The sequence below is a fragment of the Rhinopithecus bieti genome, unplaced genomic scaffold, assembly GCF_001698545.2.
Source record: "Rhinopithecus bieti isolate Rb0 unplaced genomic scaffold, ASM169854v2 scaffold_3948, whole genome shotgun sequence".
In the NCBI taxonomy this organism is placed as follows: Eukaryota; Metazoa; Chordata; class Mammalia; order Primates; family Cercopithecidae; genus Rhinopithecus; species Rhinopithecus bieti.
The window spans coordinates 1,321,427-1,339,789 of NW_016804646.1; the positions used below are offsets into that span (position 1 = coordinate 1,321,427).

General features: G+C 40.0%; 1 protein-coding gene across 6 annotated transcripts in view; it reads left to right on the forward strand.

Annotated features, from left to right (window-relative positions):
* Window positions 1–18,363, forward strand: part of PDE10A (phosphodiesterase 10A) — a 702,663-nt gene that overhangs the window by 419,301 nt on the left and 264,999 nt on the right. Inside the window, exon 1 of one of the 6 annotated variants that reach the window (XM_017869548.1) lies at window positions 16,716–16,880. The exons of the other annotated variants lie outside the window; for them this stretch is intronic. Coding sequence (XP_017725037.1) covers window positions 16,844–16,880 — 37 coding nt within the window. The 5' untranslated portion in view covers window positions 16,716–16,843. Of the gene's footprint in view, window positions 1–16,715; window positions 16,881–18,363 lie in introns of those variants that run through there. 6 annotated transcript variants of the gene reach the window in all.

Genomic DNA, 18,363 nt, shown 5'->3' on the forward strand with positions numbered 1-18,363 from the left:
GGTCAATATATGCAATTGATGGCTCCTTTTAAAGTTGTTTTTTGTAGTACCCCATATTTGTGCTGCTTTTGATCATATCAGAATACCAACTCATGCCATCAACTTTCTTAGCTAGGACATTTTGAACTTTTTTTTTCCCCCATTATACTTTAAGTTCTGGGATACATGTGCAGAACATGCAAGTTTGTTATGTAGGTATACACTAACCATGGTGGTTTGCCGCACCCATCAACCCGTCATCTACATTAGGTATTTCTCCTAATGCTATCTTCCTTAACCCTCTTCCCCTCAACAGGCCCCAGTGTGTGATGTTCCCCTCCCTGTGTCCATGCATTCTCGTTGTTCAATTCCCACCTATAAGTGAGAACACGCAGTGTTTGGTTTTCTGTTCCTGTGTTAGTTTGCTGAGAATGATGGTTTCCAGCTTCATCCGTGTCCCTGCAAAGGACATGAACACATCCTTTTTTATGGCTGCATAGTATTCTATGGTGTGTACATGCCACATTTTCTTTATCCAGTCTATCATTGATGGGCATTTGGGTTGATTCCAAGTCTTTGCTATTGTGAACAGTGCTGCAGTAAACATATGTGTGCATGTGTCTTTACGGTAGAATGATTTATAATCCTTTGGGTATATACCCAGCAATAGGATTGCTGGGTCAAATGGTATTTCTGGTTCTAGATCCTTGAGGAATCATCACACTGTCTTCCACAATGGTTGAACTAATTTACACTCCCACCAACAGTGTAAAAGCATTCCTGTTTCTCCACATCCTCTCTAGCACCTGTTGTTTCTTGACTTTTTAATGATGGCCATTTTAACTCACGTGAGATGGTATCTCATTGTGGTTTTGATTTGCATTTCTCTAATGACGAGTGATGATGAGCTTTTTTTTCATATGTTTGTTGGCCGCATAAATGTCTTATTTGGAGAATTATCTTTTCATATCCTTTGCCCACTTTTTGATGGTGTTGTTTTTTTCTTTTAAATTTGTTTAAATTCCATGTAGATTCTGGATATTAGCCCTTTGTCAGATGGATAGATTGCAGCAATTTTCTGCCATTCTGTAGGTCACGTCTTCACTCCAATGATAGTTTCTTTTGCTGAGCAGAAGCTCTTTAGTTTATTTAGATCCCATTTGTCAGTTTTGACTTTTGTTGCCATTGCTTTTGGCGTTTTAATCATGAAGTCTTAGCCCATGCCTATGTCCTGAATGGTATTGCCTAGGTTTTCTTCTAGGGTTTGTATGAGTTTAGGTCTTAGGATTAAGTCTCTAATCCATCTTGATTTAGTTTTTGTATAAAGTATAAGGAAGGGGTCCAGTTTCAGTTTTCCACATATGGCTAGCCAGTTTTCCCAACATCATTTATTAAATAAGGAATCCTCTCCCCATTGCTTGTTTTTTGTCAGGTTTGTCAAAGCTCAGATGGTTGTAGATGTGTGGTGTTATTTCTGAGGCCTCTGTTCTGTTCCACTGGTCTATATATATGTTTTGGTACCAGTACCATGCTGTTTTGGTTACTATAGCCTTGTAGTATAGTTTGAAGTCAGGTAGTGTGATGCCTCCAGCTTAGCAGATTTTGAATTTTTAAGTTTATAATATATATGTAAGGATTTGAATTAAACCAATGATGTAGGGAGTGTTTTGGTATGCTACTATAGCATTTTTGTCCATGTGTGTTTTAAAATGGATATTTGGTTTTCTGGGATGGACATATAATAGAGCCTTTTAAATAAAAAGCATTGATGAATGAATAGGTCAACTTTATTTCTTCTTGTAAACAGCATAAAAACTGATTCAAGGCAATGTCAGGTAGATTATATCCTTAATTTATATTGGGCTAAAATACATTCAGCAGCTAATTTAACTTAAAAAAAACAAAAAACAAAAAACAAAAAACAACACAACAACACACATGTTTTGAAGAGTTGTTTAAGCTTCATTTTGGGTGTCCCAAGTAGGAGGTGAACTTGCCATTGTCTTTTTGCGAAGACTACAGAGCAGGGCAGGACCAGGGAGTAATGCTTGTGGAGGTTCAAATCTCTGGCGACCCATTCCATACAACTGTGGTTCTTTTTATTGGGAAACTTGGGTTTTGAAGGGGAGATGGCAGCTGGGACTGACAGATTTTACAATAGTAGAGCAGAGTACAGCAAAGCCAGCCGTCAACAAATAATTTCTTTATTGACACCAACTATACAATCGTGCTAATTTTATTCCAAGTGCAAAACTTAAACCTCATTCCAGTTTCCGTTTTCAAAGAATAACAGAAGCACAATGAAAATACTTGTCAGAGAAAATGCTTAAAATTCATTTGGCCATTTTTTTTTTTTTTTTTGCTGTGAAAGAAAAGCCCCTTTGTGCTGGCCATTAGGACTTACAGATATGGCTGCAACACAATTCACTTTTTTCCATGTTACCAAATTTAAAGTGAATTACACATGATCTTTTGATTTCCTGTCTTTCATGCCATCCTATGCTCCTCCTTTTTTCCCAATAAAAATACCTCTTCTTTTGCTTTGCTGTTCTTATAATCCAGATGACTAATATAGTACAATGAGAAAGTATCAGGGCAGAGCAACTCTGTCTAATTTTCTAATTTATTTTGATTTAAATACTTTTGTTAGCTGAGGGAAAATTACATACATATCTATGATGTCATCATGTCAACGTTGTTGTACTTGAGTTAAATGTCTAATTTTTTTTGTTGCTGTTTTTGAGACGGAGTCTTGCTCTGTCTTCCAGGCTGGAGTGCGGTGACAGGATCTAGGCTAGCTGCAAGCTCCACCTCCCAGGTTCACACCATTCTCCTGCCTCAGCCTCTGGAGTAGCTGGGACTACAGGCGCCTGCCACCACACCCGCCTCATTTTTTGTATTTTTAGTAGAGAGGGGGTTTCACCGTGTTAGCCAGGATGGTCTTGATCTCCTGACCTCGTGATCCGCCCACCTCGGCCTCCCAAAGTGCTGGGATTACAAGTGTGAGCCACCACGCCCGGTCAACTTAAGTCATTTTTTAGTATCTACTCAAAACAGATTGTAAATTTAGCATTACGTGAAGTAAAAAGGAGGCTACAGTTTTGCAGCTGGCACATAATAAACACTCAAAAGGTGTTTGTTGGGTCAAAATGAAAAGCACATACTCTATGTTTGCTATGAGTTTGCATTATGGTTCAGCTTGATTCAGTATGTATTTCTACTCTTGTGTCTGCAAGCGGGACTCTGGAAGCAGACGCCTGGGTTTTAATTGAGCTTTGCCACAGACTAGCTGTGTGGCCAGCTATTTAACCTCTCTCTGCTTCAGTTTCATCCTCTAAAATGGAGGGAATAATACTAATTCTTACCTTATAGAATTTTTGTGAAAAACACATGTGAATACCCAATGAGTATTAGTTCTTATGACTGCTTTCTTGTAAATCAGTATAACCTGCCCTCTATATTCTATCCCTGAACCTTTTCTAGTGTTCATAAACACTCCTGAAATGTTTTTGCCGATAACTTTCCTCAACTTCAGGTGTGTACAACTGAAAATCCAATTTTTTCAAGTGACATTCAGAAGTATCTGCTGTCCTTGTACTTTTATCTCAGTTTGTCATAAAAGTGAAATAATATAATATGCATATTTAAACTTAACAATTTGCCTTTTGAAGTATTTTCTTAACTCTTTACATTTTCTTTAAATGAAATTTATATTTAAAGGTAGAGTTTTAAATATATCTGCATTTTTTTTTTTTTTTTAGGGGCTGGTTGGTTAGACTTGTTTAAAATCTGTTCCCTTGCTTTCTAACTTGTTACTTAACCTGCAGTTCATACCATATACAGATAAGTTATTTAGCCTGGAATATAGACAATTTCATTCTGAAATTGTGATACTTTTTTCAAATTTATAATTTTCCCCATACATCCATTTGCCTTTCTTCCCTTACTCCAGGAAGGCATCCTTTCCTTTCTTCTTTCCATCCATTCAAAAACAATCTCTATGCCAGGGACTGTTATGTGTCTGAAGATACATGTAATTAATTTAAAATGTGAATAAATGAATACCCATGCACTCACAAACCAGCCTGAGAAAATATTCACTTGATTTTCAAAGTTTAAAAAAAAGGTTCTAGTGTTCATTTTCATTTTTGATTGTCTTTATTTTACTTAAAGCTAAATGAAAAATAAAGAAATAAAACATTTTTTGAAGTTTTAACCAATGCATTTTAAATATAAAGTAATAAACCTTTAAGAGAACAACTAAAATTGGGGAAATTTCGTATTCTCTATTCCACAAGCATGTGGAGGCCATGCATGCTGTGTGCTATATTGAACACAGCAGGCTGTACGGGACCTTATTCAGCTGATACTCATTGTCATTTAAAGTAATTTTACCCAATTAACTTTTCCCCTGTACCTTGCTTGTAAACAGAATTGGAAGCTATCTAAAGGCCTATAATATTTTGCATGCCCTGTATGTTTGCAGTTGATGAAATTTTATTTTTTGGACTTCAGCAGTTTGCACAGACATGTGCAAGTGAGCTTGTATATGTTGGCAATATATTAATCTGTGTTAACTATGTTAGTTTTATGGTCGTGGCTGATTTGAAAAGAACTGGTTTCTTAATGCTTTCATTGGGTGGTAGAATATTTGGAAAATAAAGATACTTAAAGAGACTTTTATGAATATTTATTTTAAATATTTGTTGAGTACTTCCTGTGTATTAGGGCTATGCTAGAGTCTTAGCATTACTTACCTCATTTAACATTCACAAAAACTGCATAGTGTAGGTGGGGAAATTGTCCAGAGAGAGGTTACATTAATAAGTGGTGGATTAGAGATTCAAGCTCACATTTGTCTGCTCCCAGAATCCGTGTCTTCTTCACTGTACTAGTATTTCAGATGTGGATTTCATGAACTGTAGCATCATATTTTCTTAACATGGCAGACAAATATAGGTTTTCCCCTTTTTAATGGAATATATCTGAAAGTACTGACTTGATAGCAGGGGACAAAGTAAAATCATAAAGCTCACTTTAGGCTGGGAGCGGTGGCTCACGCCTGTAATCCCAGCACTTCGGGAGGCCAAGGCAGGCAGATCACCTGAGGTCGGGGGTTCAAGACCAGCCTGACCAACATGGTGAAACCCCTCTCCACTAAAATACAAAATTAGCCGGGCATGGTGGTGCATGACTGTAATTCCAACTACTTGGGAGGCTAAGGCAGGAGAATTGCTTGAACCCAGGAGGCAGAGGTTGCAGTGAGCCGAGATCACGCCATCGCTCTCCAGCCTGGGCAAAAAGAGCAAAACTCCATCTCAAAAAACAAAAACAAAAAAAGCCTCACTTTATTTCCCTCACTCTCCAACAGTTTACTACCACCCCCAGGATAATTTTTTTCTAATATTAAGATGGGGAAGGAAAGTATTTTCACCCAGTGTCAATTTTAAGAATAACTTAGTTTGAAAGGTATAGACATATAGTTATACATATCAAGTTTTTAGAGCAATATTTACCAGCATTATAAATTACCTTAAGAACAGAAGATACATTTCTTATTGATGATAAGGAAAATATAAAGGCTAACACTCGTTAAAACAGAATAGAGTCATCTAGTTTTATTGGAGTGGTAACAAAAACAAAATTTAAAGCAAGCATTGTAATGAATCTTGGTTTTGGTTGCTAGATCTCTGAGCCCTCCATACCAATGACAGTCATCTGTCAGCAGTGTTTTCTGAATGTTTCTGTGTGCAGGGACCTTTATGAGGTGTTTAACATCATTTAACCTCTGTGGTTTGCAGCTTGAATTTTAAAAGGCCAAAAATAATGGTTGTTCTTTCCTGGAAGACATATGAAAATTACGTGTTGCATTTTTTTTCTAACAGTAATTTCCCAAAGTCCTTATACCTTAGTTCTGCTATCCTATCAATCAGGTAAATAGGAAAAAAAAAAATCATATCTGACATTTAGAGAAATCTCCCAAATATTGGGTGAGTCTGGAATTTGCTAATTGCTAGGTTTCTTCTGCTTTAACTTAATGAAACATGCAATGATTAAATTTTCTATCAGTACTGCTAGTGTTAATAAGATGAAATAGGGAATTAAATGAGAAACTCCTTTGTTCAGGGAATACATGCTAAAAGTTTACAGCAAAAAATAACTTACCCCCATCTAGTACCCAAGAACCTAAGGAAATTACTCATTTTATTTTCCATAAACTGCTGCTGTGCATGAGACACGTATTAAATTTCAATTTGAGAGCTGGGTTTTGGTACGTAACTTTCTCCTTGTATCGTTCTAATTGCCTTCTCCCCGTATATACTTTCAGAAAATTTATGTTCCTCCCGTGTTTACTTCTTTCTTTCGTTCCTCCACCCGCATCTTCTATGCATTGACCTGTTCCACGGATATTTACTGTCTTCTTTGTTCCACATGCAGGTGATATGATGAGAACAAACAGGACAAAAGCTTTGCCCTCCAGAAACTCACATTCCACGCGCCGTTCTACTCTCTGCTTTTCCACTTCCCCTGCTCTCATCCTTTAGAGTTGGTCACCCTCTGGAGATGGCTGGCGAGGTTGTATGGGAGTTCCATCCCCCAGAGCTTGAGTGGATGCCCCACAGTTGGCGAGGTGCTGATTCCAAAGGTGCTGCCACCTGAAGTTTTGCTTGCATGCTGATTCTCCACCCTCAGATTTTAAGACAAACTCCCCCAAGATTGTCTTTTGTCATTAGTTCAGCATTTTTTTTTCAAGGCAAATATAAAAGAGCTATATAAGAAAGACTGCTGTAGGTAACATTACCGAGTTCTAGATGTTGGCTTCCCATCAAATTTCAAATCAAGGAAGTGAGTTGGTATTTCAACCTCTGAAGCCAACTAACATTCTTATGAAAAGTCACTTAAAAGTATTAAGAATCATGGATTTTGGTGTCTTCTAGACCTTACTTGTGGTTTTCTTAGTAAATTACAATATGGTAATATGATTTAGAATATTATTTCTGTATAACTTCAGGGTTTTAAACTATCATTTGACCCTTGTGGATGTTATTAACATTTTTAATTAGAAGTTTGCTTTCCTTCTTTTAGGCCTTTTAATATATAGTATCAGGTCTCTTCTGGGACATGACTATTTGCCCCACCCAGTCAGATCTCTGAGGAAATGGCAAAATGGGAAAGGAAATATTGAAGAGTCATAGGTTTCATGTTTTGTGGCATAGTGGGAGGGAGGACATCTTAACTATCTGTGTCTCAGTAAGAATTCAATTTTAAAAACTTGTTTTACTTGTGCAGTAGCTTAATGGAATCATGTATTATCTCATTCTTTTTCTACAATATGAGGCCCAAAATAAAATTTTAAAAAATACTTGAGCCAAGGTGAGAGGACAGCCGCCTGGAACACTCAGACCCAGGTCACCTTGGATATGAGCTCGTTTGGCCTTTGTTAGAAGCAGGTTTTCCAAAGTAGAAAGGGGGACAGGGAGCGGGCTGATACAGCTGTTTGTCAGGAATTCCCATTGGTTAGACAAATAAGATTGATTAGCGATTGACTATACATTGGTGAAGTGTGGGGTAAGGGGTATGGTGTCCAGTGAGTGGCCTTGCTTGGTTAGTTGATAGCTGCTTCTGGCCGCAGCTGGTCTAGAGTCCACATAGCAAGCAGCTTCAAGAGCGATTACTTAGCTCAAGGAGGGGAAGTGGGATGTGACTGCTGCCTCACCCTCTTGCCTCTGTGGGTCTGATGATTTATAGCAGGCTCGCATTCCTCAGATAAACTTTCTTTTCTTACTTTATTTTATTATTAAGTACCTATATTAGTTTTCTGTGGCTGCTCTAACAAATGCCACAAACCTTGTGGCTTAAAACACGGAAATACATTCTCTTATTCTGGAGAAGAGAAGTCTGGAATCAGGGTATTGGCAGGGCTGCACACCCTCCAGAGGCTTGAAGGGAGAGTCCTTGCCTGCCTATTCCAGCTTCTGGTGGCTCCAGGCATTCCTTGTCTTGTGGCAGCATCATTCTATTCTCTGCCTCTATTTTCACATCCCCTTCTCCTCTGTGCACTTCTCTCTCAAAACTTGCTCTGCCTCCCTCTTTTAAGGATACATTTGATTGCATGTAGGTCCCCCTCAGATTATCAAGGATAGTCTCCTTAAAGTCAACGGACTGTGATTGCTAATCATACCTACAAAATACCTTCACAGCAACACCTTGATTAGTATTTGAATGAGTAACTGGGAATATTAGACTGGTCAAGTTCCCACATAAAACTGGCCATCACCCCTTGTAAACTTGGCACTCATATACTTCTCTTTAAACGATGACTAATCTCCAAATAAAGACACCCACAAAGTCATACTTCCACAGGACATGATGCAGCTCTCTTACTTACAACCAAAAATGTGTGAACCCTTTCCCCAGAAAGATATGCCAGAGTTCCTGGTTGGTGTTCATTGTTTTCCTTAACATCCTAGAACTTAAATACTGTGATGTAAAGTTCACTGTTATTCATGCATCTTATGTTAGATGATAAGGGATAAAAGCAAGAAGAATGCAGAGATAATTGCTTAATTATTTATATACCCACATACTCATAACAAAATAAGAAATACTCATAAACATTGCAGCCCTTATTTCTGAAACTGACTGCCTGGTCCTAGATAGTGTTTGTAGCTACTTTCTTCCATTACTCATTCTGTATTCCCTTTGCCCTCTGGGAGCACCACAGCCTGTTGTTCAGGGTTCTTTGCCTGTAGGGTGACCCGGACCCTCATTCCTGAGGGGCCTGGGTCATTCCTGAGGGGCCTGGGTCATTAACAGTCCTGCCTGAAAGGGGTTGTTGGTTTTCCATTGACTTCAGTCACAGGGCATGGTGGCAGATGCCCTAAGGGGCATTCTACATTCCAGTCATGTTCTTCCTAACCTCCTTTCTGTAGCCGAAAAGCAACCAGGTGTCCAGGTGGTTCATTAGGACAAAGGGCCGAACCAAAAGGAATAACTAAGACTTTGTTCACTTGCTGGGACAGTGTAAGCAAGAGACACAAAATGGTGCTGGCTCCCCAGAGGTGCTGGCTGTCAATCTGCAGAATGGCACTGGGTGAGAGTCAGATGGATCAGCTCAGATGAGGGGTGCATTTCACTGCTGGGAAGTCTCAAACAAAAGGCTTTTGCCTCTTTATGGGCCTGTTGGCTGGGAGAAGGGCTAGGTATGGGAAAGTACCGAAACAAAGGGGAGAAAAGCACGTCCTCCAGGGCCCCAGTAAGAAGGCGGCTGAATGGAGGTGCCTGGACAAGGAAGGAAGATACGTGAACAAGCATGGCTGGCCCAGGGGTCAGGGAAGCCTGAGCCCTCAACTGCAACTCCTTTCAGAAAACTGCAGTGCACTGACTGTGCACCAAGCATGTTGTATGGTGGGGTCAGTTTTTCTCCATGAGGGCTGCCAGGCACAACTTTGTAACTGCCTATGTTGGACCTGAAAGATCACACAGAGGATTTGGGCCTGGAGCCAGATTACTGGATAGTAGCAGCTCCATTTCCTCTTGGCAGTCAGGATCAATCACCCCAGCCAGTACTTTGCCTATTGATTCAGAGGCCTGAGGAGCCCAAAGTGGCTGGGTGGCAGTCTCAACTTCCAGTTCATTGGAGCCATTGTGTCTTCTGATAGAAACATTCCTTCCTTTAAAGCTAAGGGCCAGCAGAGCATAAGGTTGTGGGAACAGGAAGTGAACATTTTAGTAGTAAATCACCAGGAGTAATATTAAGGGGTGCCATTCCTATTCCTCCCTACCCTTGATCCCTGGACCCATGAATCCCGGCTATGGGAGAAACGGTATCATACATTAGACGCCAGTTTAGTACATATACAATCTCCCATAGAACATTGCCCCAGCCCTGCAAGATATCCCACCTACCTGCTGCTGAGACTTCAAATACCAATTTTCTTTTCTGTCAAACCAGCTGCTTCAGGATATGGGGACATGGTTTGAACAGTGAATTCCATGATCATGGATCCATTGTCATACCTCATTTACTATGAGGTAAATTCCTTGATTAGAAGGAATGCTGTGTGGAATACCTTTAAGTGGTATCATTTAGGGCCCACTTGGATAATACAGGGTAAACTCCTCCTCTCAGGATCTTTCACTATCATCTCCTCTTTTGCCATAAGGCAGATATTCTGTGGGTTCCAGGGATTTGATGTGGGTATCTTTTGGGAAGTGATTTTTGGCCTCCTAGAGTATCTGACTGTTTTACTTGCAAACTTTGGAGAAGCAGTAAGACTGAAGAGGTAGTAGAGAATATACGGTAAAGAGGATCTGTAGGCACACTGATTTGTTTTGAAACATAGCTCAGGTACACATTTGCTATGTTAACTTTGGCAAGTGACCTAACTTCTTAATCCCCTTTCCTCTTCTGTAAAATGAGGATAGTAAGAATCATTTATCTGGATTGTTTTGAAGATTAAATGATTTAGTCAATGGAAAATGATTAGTATACTGCCCCACACATAGTAGGCATTCAACAAATTCCGACTAATGCTATCACAAGCAGCTGGCTCAGAAAAGCTTTGCATCCATCAAGCAGCTGTGGAGGCCGGGACTTGGTGGTTGACACATATGGATATGTTTTGTTTGTATTTATAAAAATTTTGAGTTATTTGCCACATGAAGAAATACTGGTAAGACACACAGGAAAACATACTTGTGTGTTTTCTTGGGGGAGAAATCTGGTGGGAATGAGACTTCTTAATATATATATTTTATATTGTTTTAATTTTTGAATGTGTAGCAATTTGAAAAGGACCACTAAATAAAGAACTTCGAGGGATAAAAATTCATAAATAGAGGGTCATCTACACTTGTCTTGATTAAAAAACAAGACAAGCTAATACAAATCCCCAAAGAGTAAAACTGTTGTTTTTTTGTTCGTTCTTATGACCCTTGAATCCATGGTGTTTCTTTTGGTATATAGTTATATTTTTTCCTTTGAGTTGAGTGAAATTTACATATATATATACATTTTTTTTTCTTAGCGGTCTTCCACTTAAATTTCACTGGTTGTTTTCATTGTGCATTTAAACATAGGTAGATTTATTTTATTTAGACTTGACAATTAGATCATTTGATGTGAACAACTGTACCTTAGAAAAATGTACTTAATTTGAAATATAGTCCTGTTATTAGATTGACATAGAAATCATATGCTTGTAATGATTTTAAAAATATGCGTCTGCATACTTAAGAAGCTCTCACGATACAGTTTTTATTTTTCCATTGGTTGTGACTTTCGATTTTTTGGGCCCTGTATTTCCACTTACCTCATTAAGCTCCATAGTGACTACTTGAAACAGCCTACATAGAGAAATGTGCTGTTATGGTGAATATCTGCCTTCAAATATTAGCACTTTACTTCTGTGGAGAGCTATGTATTTTTGAAAAGAAGTCAGTTTGTTGAAGCTTCATAAAAGTCCTGGGAAATAGGTGGGTCAGGCATCACTAATGTTATTTATCTTCATCTGTTCTATGTTGTCTACCAGCTTAAGTAAAAGGCAGGGACCATGCTTTTGTCATCCTTAGATTTCTAGTATCTAGCATGTTATTAGTGCTCAAAAATAGTTACTGAATATACAAATAAGCATATAGTCAGATAAAGAGGTAAGAAAAATCACTAAAACCACATTTGGTGGCAAGTAAATGAAATAATCAAAACTAGGATCCTTATTGTTAGATGTCTAGTCCAAATGTTCCTCTCAGAACAACTGACTGATTCATAGTCTCTGCTTTAAATATGAGATCAGTTGAGGGCTACTTAAATCCTTTGTGCCAAAGAGAATATATTAATCCCCAGTCCGAAGAGGATTTAGCACTTTTGTCAACTAGAATAATCAAAATTCTCAAATTGTAAAAGCCTCAGAAACACATAATGAGAAATTGTTTTTTTTCTGTTTATCAAACTTTTAAACAAAATGCTTATGCTTACCTGTCTTAGTGAATTCGGGCTGCTCCACAAATACCACAGACTGGGTGACTTTTAAACATTTATTTCTCACAGTTCTGGGGGCTGGGAAGTCAGAGACCATGGTGCTGGCTGATGCAGTTCCTGGGGAGGGCCCTCTCTCTGCTTGGCAGATGGCTGCCTTCTTGCAACAGAAATGTTTTGAGAGACAAATCCTCTCTTTCTCATTTCTTATTACGGCACTAATCTCTCAGCTCTTATGAGGGCACTAATCCTGTCAGTGAGGGCTCTACCCCTCATGACCTAATTACTTCCCAAGGACCCCGCCTCCAGATACCACTGCACTGGGTATCAAACCTTCAACGTACGAATTTTGGGGGGACACATTCTGTCCATAGCACTGTTCTTCTGTCAAAGCATGGTGAGGTTCTAATTAGTATTAAATGGCCTAAAGTATTCTTTTGGAAAGGAAAGATTTAAATTAACACCTGAATATTTTTTATGAGTGGTAAGGTTAGAATGGAAACTTGACAGGTTTTCTTACCTCATATTTTCTCCATCGTGTCACCATAATGGATCTAAAAAGGAAATTAATGTTTATTTCTATCACCATTTTTTTTCTAACTTAATGTGCTAAAATTATATAGTTTAACAAGTCAAAAACTGAACTTACCATCTTCTTTCTCATTACACCATATATACGTGAGTTTGAAAGCTGGTACTTATCTTTATTCTCATTTACCACTGTTTCCACATTCAGTCCATTCAATAAGTCCTGCTGGTTATATTTTTAAAATATCTCTCAACTACATCACCACTACCCTATTACTTTTCCTTGAAACTAATTGTTGTCACTAAAGTCTGATGGATGTTTCAGAAACTCACAGTAAACTTACTTGAGCTGGAAAATAATCAGGACCTTCCACTAATTGACAAGAACCAGCCTTATTTCTACCTCTTTGCCTCTTATTTAAGCTCTGGCAACATCAAACTGTAGTCCCATGCCCTTCTTGCATCTCTACCTTCTCATGCTGTCATCTCTGGAAATTCTAGACCATTTACTTGCTCGCTTAATTTCTTCTCATGAAGGCTCAGCTCAGGTGTCATTTCCAGAAGACATACCTGACCCGTTCCTCCCCATGACTCTCTCCTGACCCCAAGTATTGGGTTCATTTATTCAAACATTCATTAATTTAAATATGCATTGAGCACCTACTGTTGACCAGGCGCTGTTCTAAGTGCTTGTGATACATCAGTGAACAAAACAGAAGAGCCCTGTCCTTGTGAATTCATATATTCTAGTAAAAGAAATGGACAACAAATAAAAGTAAATTATGTAGGATATTCGAAAACTTAGAGTGCCACAGGAAAAATGATGTAGAACAGAATGAGGAGGGTCAGTAGTTGGGGCAGTGGGGGCTGGGAGACAACAGTATTAAATACCATGTAGCTCTCATTTGAGACAGTGACGTTTTGAACAATTGCTTGCAGGGATGTGATGTAGACACCTGAGGAAAGAACAGTAGTCCAGGCAGAGGCACAAGCCAGGGAAAAGGCCAGGATGTGGATGTATGCCTAGTTTGTTCAAGGTGAGAGATGTCATGAGGAACAGGCCATGTAAGGACTTTGGCCTTTGCTGTGTGAGATCAGGGGAAGTTGGAGGGATTTTAGCAGAGCAGCACCATGATCTAGCTTATGTTTTGATTGGGTACTAGATTGAGACCAGACTATAGATGTATGCAGGTTAACCAGTTAGAAAGCTATTGCAGTAGCCAGATGAAGGATGATAGTGGCTTGAATTGATGGTGTTGAGTGTGGGGAAGGTGAAACATGATTAGGTTTTGGATGAATTTTGAAGTTTGCAACAATAGGACTGCTTAATGGTATGGATGTGAGGTATGAGAGACAGCAAAGAGTCAGGGAGGGCTTGAATCTTCCCTGTCATTCTCCCTAATCTTGTGCATGTAACTGGTCATCTAGTCTTGTCAGCCTGCCATTTAATTATCAGTTTTATTCTGCTACTGTTTCTCAGCTGCACTGCTGCAGTGGCTGACTAATGGGCATTTCCTGGCTTCAATCAATTCTTTTGATGGGAGTAAAGAGCATTCTAAAATCCACATCTGCTTATATCATTCTCAAAGTGAAATCCTGCGTATTTCCATCCACCTACAAATAAAATTCTGAAGTCCTTAGCATGGCATACGTATCCTTAAACTGCCTTTGCTTACTCTGAGCACCTATCCTCCACCTCTTCCACATGCCTTTTATCATATGTAATTTTTGAATTTCTGAAAAGGTTGATCCTTCATGCCTTCTTGGGAGGGTATATGCTGTTCCCCCTGCCTGGGATGCCCTTTCCATCTTGTCTGTTAGTGGATTACAAGGCTAAATTTGGGTGTCCATTTGTCTGTGAGAAGCTTCTCTGACCTTAGTATCTCACCTAGTCTGTTGCTTTTCTTCCTTTTCCTATAGACCTTATGTACAGTTATTACACTTTTTATCCCACTGATTTGTAGCTGTTTGTGGTCTATCTTCTCTTAAGGGAAGCAAGCACTAGTTTTATTTTATCATTTTTAATCAAAGGCCCAATACATGCATGATTGACTTTTGGTCAGTTGGGACAGTAAGGCAGAAATGGGTAGAAATAAATTGGAGAGACTGACTTTATATTATGCCATGTAAGAAAAAAAACAGAAAAAGAGTTTGGTGGCCAAAAAGGGCAAATGCATTTAGTAGGAAAGAGTTGAGGTATAGGTGTGGGTTTTATGGAAGTCTTGAGGACCATAGGAATGGGGAGAATAGCGGAAGCTGAAGGTTGTTTGGGGCCAGATGGTGGAGATGCTTCCATACTCTGTTTTTCTTCTTTGTTCTGGAACAGTGAGGAACTGATCAGATTTTTTAAAATAAAAATCTGAAACAGAGTGTTGTTCTTTTGGTTAAAGTGGACTTTGCACCTATCATGTTGTTTCATTACGTTGTGCATTTGCAAAAGGTAATCTATAACAGTCAACAATACTTCTGGATTCTTTCAGGGAGGGTAGGGACTGTGGGGAGGAGTAAGTTTACCCTTACAGAATCTTGACTTAATTTGTCATGGGTGGGGAATCAAACAAAAGCTCTTGACAGTGCAGCCATCCAGAGAAGAAGAAAAGCTGCTGTCTGTTGAACTAAAAGAGATGCTGGGCTTCCCTTAGGCTGAGGTTGGCAGCCCTGAGCATCTGGGCGATTCAGCCCACAATTGGGATCCCTGTATTTACCGGAAGTCGGTCCGGATTGAATAAAGTGGGAACTTCCTGCTTGTACTGAACTCAAGGTCATGGCTCATCCAGTGGGCGCTCCAGGTTCCTGTCTCTAGCCAGGGAGAGGAGAGGCCTGTGGAGATGCCACAGAGGTGACCCGGTGCAAGGAATGGCAGGGTCCATGTTTAGAGAGTTTCCCGGGTTTCTCTAGTTTTGTGTATTTTCTATTGCGCCCTCTAGCTGCTGGACTCGGGTCTTGGGCCCTCCCCAGCTGTAGGAAGTTTCCCGCCCGTCCAAGGAAGCCCAGGCCGGAAGCAGGTGGGCAGAGTTTCTGGGGTGGGCATGATGTCATCAGAAGTGCCTGTGCCCACCTGTCACGTGCCACCTTCACTGTGGCTGCTGATTGCCTGAGGGCTGCTCTAATCCAGTCTTGAAGTAGATGGCGGCAGGGAGGCCGGGACTCATAGCAGGGGGCCCACGTGTGGGGAGCTCCAAGAGTGAGGGGACCCGGGGTGGATGGGTGCCTCAGGTGGACTCCAGAACGGTGGGTGTAAAGCCCATTGGCAGCTCCTTGGCTTGGCACCCAGAGATGGGGGTGGCCTGTGCCCTTGGGGGCATGGGGTCTTTGCAGCCCATTCAGCAGCTGAGTGGTCCCAGCTTCCTGCTGTGCTGAAGCCCTAGAAGACTTCTCAGAATTTCTTGAGCATGGAGTGTTGAGTGCTGCCCTGGAAGGTCTTGGAATGCCAGCTGGGCATGGGCTGGTCACAGACTTTTGGTTCCAAGGATCACTCCGCATCCCCCAGGAGAGTGCTTCTGAGAGTAGAGTAGTGTGAAGAAAGATTGATCAGGAGCCCTGAAACCAGAAAAGCAAGTTGAGGGAGAAGGCTGTGCACTGGCAAGGGTCTGCTCAGTTAGAGCACCTTTTGGCTGCAAGTAACAGAAACCGTGCTTCAGATTACTTAAACAATAGGGAAAATTTGCATCACAAAACATGAGCCTTTGAGGAAGGGCAACTCCAGGATTGATGGATTCAGTTACTCACGCCCGTGGATCTGCTTCTTTACCCTTCCCACTTTGCTAATGGACTTTGTTTTGATGGTGGCAAGATCAGCTCTTTGGCTGTAGGCCTGGTATGCACATTGGAAGAAGAGTGGACTTTTCTGTGTGGAGCTAAACTAACAACTTTCAGGGAAGGAGGGTATTACCATGACTGATTTAGCAAATCAGGATTTATTCTGAGCTGGAGATGGTGACCTTCCCTGAGAGGGAAAAATGATGGCTAACTGTCTGAACAAAGACAATGGCAGTGGGAATGAAGACGGTTTAAAGGAGGCAGAAACACTGAAGGTACAGTTGACAGAAATCAGTGATTTGCATTTAGGGATTGAAGAAGAGGGCGGATTGGAGGATGACTGGGATATTTAGTTTAGGTGATTAAGAGGAGGATGATTTCACTTAAAGAGATGGGATATGAAAGAGGGAGGAGAAGGAGAAGAGGGAGAAGATTCTAGTAGGTTAAGGTGTAGCCATGCTGAGAATTATCTGTTAGTTATTTGATTTTTTTGTTTTGTTTTTGTTTAGAAGCTAATGGTATAGATATAGAAGTCATCCACAGAGATGTTACAGTTGAAGAGATGGGGGTAGAGAAGACTTTGAAGGAAAAGAATGTAGAATGAGGATAGAAGAGAGGAAATCCCAACATTTAACAGGTGAGTAGAGGACACTAAGCCAGCAAAAGAAATTTAGAAGGGACATTCAGATAGACAGGAAGCAAACTAGTACTCTGTAGCTCTATTTTGATCTGCCAATTCATTAAAATTATCAATTGATGAAAACTTTGTTTTGTTCACACCTTGAGTCTTTTTGGTGCCAGCATTCACTCAAGACCCCTACAGTATCATTGGCAGGGTTTCACTGCACCAAAAAAGTTTACAGTATTTCATTCTGGGATGGGTTAGTTTTAATGGCTTTTGAGGATTTCTGTGATGTTCTAGTTGGGTGATTTTTCCCTTTATTTTTCATAGGGTGGTTACATATTTGCTTTAGGCAAATTGATTATTGGATAAATGACCTGCTTTACTATGTTATGTGGAGAAATTTCCAAGAAACTAAGGGATTAGTTAACAATATCTGATACTACTGAGACCAAGGGAGATGAAGACTGCGATAATGATATTTAGCAATTTGGAAATTTGGTTTAACCAAAAAATGACTTTAGTGCAGTTATGGGGAATGAAATCATTGGGTGATGATTAATGCATGAATTAGAATTAAGGACATTAAAATAAGCACTGGACTACTCTTTTGACTTTGATGGTGAAAGAAAAATAGAAGGTGTGGTGGGTTTACCAGGTGTGAAGGACGTTTTGTTGTTGTTAACCATGTTTCAGGATTGGTGGAAGTATGAGTGTCATAGAAATCTTTCCATTAAAAGGGGTAAGGAGAGTTTGAAGACATGAGACATAAAGGGGAAACAACTAAGTGAGTAATTAAACTAAGGAATCAAGAACCAAAAAAGAGAGCCAGCTGAGTTAGGAGAGAAGCTAGAAAGTGGGTAGAGGTTCAGAGAAACATTGCAGAGGAAAAATAAAGGATCCTCTGAGTAACAAAAGGCTAGGTCATGTGTCAGGGTGATCATGCCATCTCCAGATGCTTAGGAGTAATGGAACAGTCTTGGTCCGGCTGCTGTGGGATCAGTATAGGGATCCATCTAAGAGACGGAAAAGAATTGACACGACTGCATTTTTCTCTAACCAGTTAGAAATGCAGGTCACAAAACTTGAATGATTAGGTTTCCTTAGTGTAGGGTGGGACTAAGCAAAGAATTCTGTAGTGCTTGCTGAGGTGTTATTGCAGTAATTGGCAATGGTTTTTAAACTCAATAGTGAGGCAAAGTTAATTCATATGGGAGAGAAACTAGATGAACAGGGACCACAGTGTACAGTTGAGGGCAAATACCTGACTCAAAAGTAGTGAAAGGAAGAATGAGGTGTAAGGATAGGATGGTGTCACCAGAGAGGGGAATTTTGTCACAGGAGGGAGTAAATAATTTTTCTACTTATTCGTGGTTTATAACGGCATGACCTCTAACCCACATAGAGGAGTAGCAGGGAGCAAATGAATCATATCCTGTTTTAACAGGTAAGCTTGAGGAAATAATAAACAGTTATAATGTAATATCAGAAATCTATT